The sequence below is a fragment of the Diprion similis genome, chromosome 2 (assembly GCF_021155765.1).
Source record: "Diprion similis isolate iyDipSimi1 chromosome 2, iyDipSimi1.1, whole genome shotgun sequence".
Classification (NCBI taxonomy): domain Eukaryota; kingdom Metazoa; phylum Arthropoda; class Insecta; order Hymenoptera; family Diprionidae; genus Diprion; species Diprion similis.
The window spans coordinates 22,338,214-22,344,686 of NC_060106.1; the positions used below are offsets into that span (position 1 = coordinate 22,338,214).

General features: G+C 41.3%; 2 protein-coding genes across 3 annotated transcripts; both read right to left on the reverse strand.

Annotated features, from left to right (window-relative positions):
• Positions 1-438: 438 nt before the first annotated feature.
• On the reverse strand, positions 439-2,934 carry LOC124413214 (UBX domain-containing protein 6). Of its 2 annotated transcripts, XR_006929853.1 has the most exons (6): positions 2,726-2,863; positions 2,414-2,566; positions 1,900-2,308; positions 1,514-1,809; positions 987-1,434; positions 439-616 (listed from the first exon to the last, which is right to left on the reverse strand). XR_006929853.1 is itself a non-coding variant. In XM_046893653.1 (5 exons), exons 1-5 carry the CDS (start codon positions 2,800-2,802, stop codon positions 1,044-1,046), a joined length of 1,326 nt encoding a protein of 441 aa, XP_046749609.1. In that variant the 5' UTR covers positions 2,803-2,934; the 3' UTR covers positions 718-1,043. The 2 variants fall into 2 exon arrangements, 1 of the variants encoding a protein (XP_046749609.1); XM_046893653.1 differs by lacking the exon at positions 439-616 and having other exon boundaries at positions 718-1,434; positions 2,726-2,934.
• Positions 2,797-5,765, reverse strand: LOC124413225. Its single transcript, XM_046893669.1, has 2 exons — positions 5,221-5,765; positions 2,797-2,934 (listed from the first exon to the last, which is right to left on the reverse strand). Exons 1-2 carry the CDS (start codon positions 5,558-5,560, stop codon positions 2,855-2,857), a joined length of 420 nt encoding a protein of 139 aa, XP_046749625.1. The 5' UTR covers positions 5,561-5,765; the 3' UTR covers positions 2,797-2,854.
• Positions 5,766-6,473: the final 708 nt, after the last annotated feature.

The window sequence follows — 6,473 nt, forward strand, 5'->3', positions numbered from 1 at the left end:
TTTCGAACCGTACTTTCTCTCTGACGAGTCGACGACGGGACGAAATTCCATCGAAGCGGCCTTTGCCGTTGGGTAATAACACCGGTTACGGTTGGCGTTTCATGGAATATTACGATCCACCAATTGAAATCTATTACAAATACCGCTGGCTGGCTGACCAGCCTGCTTTGCTCTGCGATGAAACAGTTTCGTACATTTCCGACGAGGACGCCACCGACCCCTTGATTTTGAGGTGGTTGCCTGCGACAAGGCGGACTTACGCACTGATTACGATTTCAAGGTGCCTCCATATGGTACGAAACATGCGGATTAGAACTTTGACGTTGGCCCATTTCGTATTGATGCGCACCCATCAATGGGAGAGGGTGAAAATTTCTCCTCCACGCCGTTCTTACAACTGGTTGATGTCTTACAAAGATGAGCACATCGTACAGAAATGAAAATAAAACAGGATATTTATTTCAATCGTCTCTTTTTTTTAACAAGTATGGAATCAATTACAAAGAGAATATTTTGCTATCGATAGTGTACAATACCTGTATGTCCCTAGTGTTGCATTTACCCCTGACAATCGTTCGGCAGAACATCGCGTTATTCGCGTTCTTAAGGGATATTTCTATGAAAAGGCATATTAATTTTAAAATCTAAGCATACCAGACGGTAAAGAATGTTGTCACCGTCTTTATTTAATTCGTTTACTCAGTTTCTATTTTTTTCTTTCCCTTGCGTATTGATTTCAGTTTCATCGTCTTGTAGAATATCGAAAACAGAACCAAACCGCATGTGAGACGGTGGACCACGACGATTTCTACAACCAATCAGCACCGTGAGCACAATAGTCAATGATTAACATGTTCAAAACCGATTATTTTGGTAATTTAATGCATCATTTCCTACCAATGCGTTGGCGTCTGACTTCTCTACAGCTTGAAAAGTAACAACGACTCCAAACTTCGCTTCGTACAAACAAGAGTGTCCGCGCTTACCATTGACCGGTTGAGACTGATGATGATAAAATCGTAGCTCAATCAGGGTGCAAAGGCTTACGTGGACTGTATCAGGCAGATAATTTCTTCTTTGAGATATTCGGTGGGACCCTTGGCGCCTAAAATCTCCGTATCCCAGCTGAAATTCAATATTGATGCGGGGACCAGTCTGTTGTCAACCAAGGTCTTTTCATAGTCTTCATCCCCGAGCCGATGACCCGTCGGCGTTGTTAAAACGAACGGTATCTCGTCGCTGATCAAATTCTCTCTGACAAATTCTATGATGTTTTCGACCCTTTCGTAAACCGCGAACGTTCCTTGAAGCAGTACCCCGTCCGGGAAACGCACCCGTATCAACGCGTAACGGTATTTCTTCATTTCTCGCAATTCCTCTTTTTCCCGCATCGCTTTCGTACGGAGAATTTGACTCTTTGCTGCTGCTTCAGACCTGTGGTATGAATTAAGTTTTTGACAAGTTGTGTCAACTGCTATATTTTTAATCCAAGAAAAGAAAAATAATGGCGCACCTGAGCTGCTGCTCTTTCTTAATCTCCTCCGGTGACATGGTGAAAAAAATCGGAGGCAATTCGTTTCTTTTCGCTGCTTGACTCGGCAGTAAGACTTGTAAGTTTCTGTCCAACTCAATTCGAACGGGTTCTGCCGTCCTCAGAGCATCAACCAGCACACCGATTTGCTCGATCGAAGATTTTTCTGGACTCCAGACCAGGAAGTCCTCTTCCTGTTCCTGATGTGCTATTTTGACTATTTCAAAACCAGCAGCTTCAAACAACTGCAAGGCACCCTCGATGGGCTTCACTTTGTCCTAAACATTGAATAAGTATCACGTGAATTCACCGAGAAATCGTTCGATTCGCGTATTTTACGTCGTGATTTCAACAACCCTTCTACACACCTGAAATACCCGATTCGACATTCGTATTTTCCAGTATTTCTCCTCCCCCGGATTATTGACGATGTTTTCCAGGTATTTGCATATCGTTTCGACACACTGCTCAACCTTTTCTTTCCCGGTATTACAACTATGAATGATGAGGCAGGCGGTGAGTCCGGGCTCCTCGTGATTAAGCTGTTCGTAAAGGAACTGTCGAATCTTGCTCTTCCACTCGTCCCTGGTTAATATTTCGTCGGAAATAATCGGACAGCGAAAATAAACCCCGCGTACAGCGAGTAGCGGGTTCGCCTCGACCTCTTCTGGGATTTTTTGCTTCTTTGGCAGCGCGATTTCCTTCACTTCGTTACTCGCCGCTTTTCTCTCCGCCTCCAGTTCTCGTTTGACTTGTGCCTGGATAGCCGCGTACGATCTGTAAATAAGCAAAAAGTGAGGAAAACTTAGTAAATTGTTCATCCATCGTGATTAATGATTAATTTACACTGGGCACGGAATCGAAATCTCCGGCTAAACTTACGTGTTGAACTTTGTCGGGTCTGGCCTCTTCGACTCGAGCCTCGCCAGGGCAGCTTGTCCGGCAATTTTAGCCTCTGTGGTTGGTTCCGCCCGTGTCACTGGCTTCACTGCTTCCTTAGAGTTCGATTTTGATGAACTCCCGGATTCGGTCAATCTGCAAACATTGAAACAAAGAATATAATCTAGGTTTTTTATAATTGTAGCTATCACAATATTTCAAAACGTTCAAATGTCTCCCGAATAAACGACTAATTTTTGCGAGTAAATCAACATCGATCAGTCAGTGAATACGTATCAAACGTATAATACTAACTTGTACCCCTTTCCAGCCATCTTAAATTTGGCATCGGATTTCTTTTTCTGGAAAAATGCTTTGATCTTGTCCGCCATGTTAGTTGATTTCGGTTCGTTATCGATGAAGTGTTAGTTGGCGAATGAGTTTCTAAACTCGGGGGGAATGCTCCTTGGGTAACTTCAAACGGGAGACGCTTTTCTTCAGTTCCTCAACGGCAGCAGAAGTCGCTGTGAATTACAAATTTTCATTATCATATTCATCACATAATTTTTACATATTTTCATTAACATAAAATGTATCAAATGTACACCAGGCTCTGCGAGTATGGCGTCAAGAATTTTCGAAATCTCTTGACACATGGCTACACAACCTTAATTGCATTATTTCTGTGGGTGCATAATTCTGTACTATACTTATCGATAGTCAAGAACTTTATGCCACCCATGAAACTAATATGCTCTACAGGTAAATACATGAAATTTGAACATTTTTTGTATACTTGGATCTGGTACGTCTAATTTGAATCGCTACAATTTTTTTGACTCTTTAGAAGAGGCATCTCCACAAATAGTGAAGGTACTACATGAAAAAATTCTGTATAAAAAATTTTCTGTTTCAGTAGAGACGACGATGATACAATGTAGAATTCGGGGTTTTTATAAGCTACCGCTGGCGGCTACGTACAACGCAGTATTTCGAATTACGTCCAAGCACGACAAATATACGCCTATAGTCTATTCCTATATTAACGTTTTAGGCTGCTTCAGAATCCATAGGTCTTGCTATGTGTATGTACATTAAATATACATGCCCTCTACTGATTCAATTACTGCCGCAATTGATTACTCCTTACATACCTATAGTACCCGTTCCTCTATTTTTACTCACGTTGCATTCCCAGTCGTTTAAAAGATGTGTCGCATTCATCAAAACAGATGAATTATCACTTTAATTATTATCTACATCGCTATATTTACAAAATTATCATTTTAAGTAGGGAACGAAAGTGAGATGGGAAAAAAAATTCGATTTTTTTCACCACATATGCTAAGAATTTCAAGGTCGTTGTAATATAGATTTTGCAATGTATATTACCCAAGGGTACGATTATAACGGAACGTTTACCGCGAAGCTTTACCGCGTATGTAGTTTAAACTATCGATGAATTCTACAGTCGTTAATTAGGGTAAATTCTTAAGGATGACACTGCTTCCTATTTTATCGTGTACGCCGTTGTCAGTGCATCGTCTATATAATTGTGACGCAGAGACGACAACTAAGCTCGAGATAAGAATGTGAAAAAAATAGGAACCAAATATTTGACTGATACCGTGAATATACCTATGCGAAATATTCAAATTGAGACTGATGTAGAAGGACAGTAATTAGTATATTATATTCTCCGAATTAGTATACAACATAAATAGTGCCATATTTTCATAACAATTTCAAGTAATGAAGAACGTGCATGCATAGAGAACTTTCCCAGCCACATGAGTATTACCTACGCCAGTGTCGCGAATTACTGGTAACTTGTCATACGTGTTCCGCACTATCACTATCAAATTTAACGGCATTCTATAAAATAAAAATTAGTATTCAAAATAATATTGGTCGAGTGAATATGTTTTGAGATATGTTTGTGAGGTATAGAAAATATTGTTGCGTCCAATCGTTTCGCTTCTTAGTCGCGAAGAAACTTGAAGAAGCAGCTGTAATCCAGACGTATGGTCCAATAACGCTATGTAGGTTGTATTATTATACATTATAGCAACGACAAATATGTACATGTGTAGAGGTGAAGGTTACATCCTGTATACAGCACTAGCGTCTTGTAGCATTGCGTAAATGCAGTGCTTAAATTTAATTCGTAAGATGATACCGAAGTGAAACCACCGAGACGATTCTGGTCTCTTTACGAGGGTATACTTGTCGTACCTTCGCGGTGTATCCCGTGTAAAGTTGAATTTGCCTTTGATTAACGTGATTTATGATCACAGCATTCGAAAATGATATTATTCGGGATATTTTTTACACGCTGCTAAGTCACCTAGTGAAAACAGAAAATTTATTTAGCGTGCCAACTCGACAGAATAAAATTGAACGGCAACGAATACACCGAATTTCACAAATTTTAATACAAATACGTTACGCAGCGCGGCCCAGCTTGTTTTCAAATTTAAAAATGGAATGAATGCTCTCTATATACGACACAAACCCAGACTAATGACACTGGATGCCTGCTCACGGTCCGCGTTTAGTTTCTAACTAGGTGTATGAGCATTGGAGACCGTTACCTGCAAGGTTACTTGACAACGCAACAGATATACCTGAATGCAGGTATAGGGAACCAGCCTAACCCGAGACTGGATTGAATAGTGAGTTTTTCCTGTGCTGTGCAGAAAGATGTGACGCAATGCCACAAGTTTGCTAGTACGGAGGTACAGTATACGCGTGAGAAGGGAAAGTGTGAAGGAAAATGTGTTCTGTCAGATCGGTGTTCCCTGGCTGACCTGGTTTCATGAACCGATCAGATATCCGATCGCCGTAAACGTGCCAAGCGACGTAAATGAGAGCGACGTTGCTGACGAGGATTAAGGCGAAGAGTTTGAAGAGCTGGAGTTGAAACTCGTCGAAGGCGAGCCAGGCGGAAAACTCTTGGCAAAGTTCAAGCAGAGTCTGGTGTTGTTGGCCGTATGCGTCCTCTTCGTTCCTCGCCGAGGTACTCGTCGCGTTTGAGGTTAGAAAACCGAGTGTCGCGAGTACGAAGCTGGCCAAGTCGCAGGCGATTGTATTGATTTCGTCCAAGAGTGAACCGCTCCCAGGAGCCGCGTCCTCGCATAAGCTGATCATCACACGCGTCACCTGATCATTCCCCTTCTTTTCTTTTTCTATTTCAATTTTACTATCCTGTTACTACTCCTCAAAACCTCCGAGCTTACTTGACACACCGATGATTTTACTATCCCAACCGTACGGAACGGGAATGCAGCCACACGTGACTTTCAACTCGTTCGCGCCTATCAACAGCGGACTCCCTACCATGACTGAACACCTACCGACAACAAGATTAAGCTACCTCCTATCCCCCTCCTCGACAAAAGTCTCCGACATAACTGACATCTAACAGTTCTTGGCCCAACCATGCTGTCCTCGTTCGAAAGTTTCCAGTTACGACCAGTCGGTAACTGAGAGATCGTAATCCGACAGTTTCGACACATGAATTTATTTACCCTAGAACAGGTTGGATTTGATAATTGGAAGCAAGGGTAACCACTGCAGTGCCGATTATGACGGCAAAATGATACGGAAACATTTGCCCAGGTGGCGGCATCGATATATTGGTTATCCGTTTGAAGATTTGAATTCAAATAAATCGAACGGTGTTCGAACGCGACTCTCCATCCGATTTTACTGATACTCTACTAAGCCCGATGTGAAAAAAATTACAAATGGTTGAATGGTTATTAGAGTACCTTGATATTTTCGAATTTCGTAGACCTTGGATTAAAAAGAATCTATAAAACTAATCTGTTTTGCGGTTTTTTTTAATGATTATTTGGTTCGATATGATGATTTCTAATTGATCTAAAAATTAAAAAATATAGTTATTCAAATCTTTTACCACGGAAAAGAAGAAAGAAATGGAGTTCAAACCTGTGGTCAAGCCTCGTGTTGAAATACAAGATGGCACATCTGACTAAATTTCTTTGACATTGGGACACACGATGCAGCATAAGGGGAGTAATGGGAGAGGAAAATAACT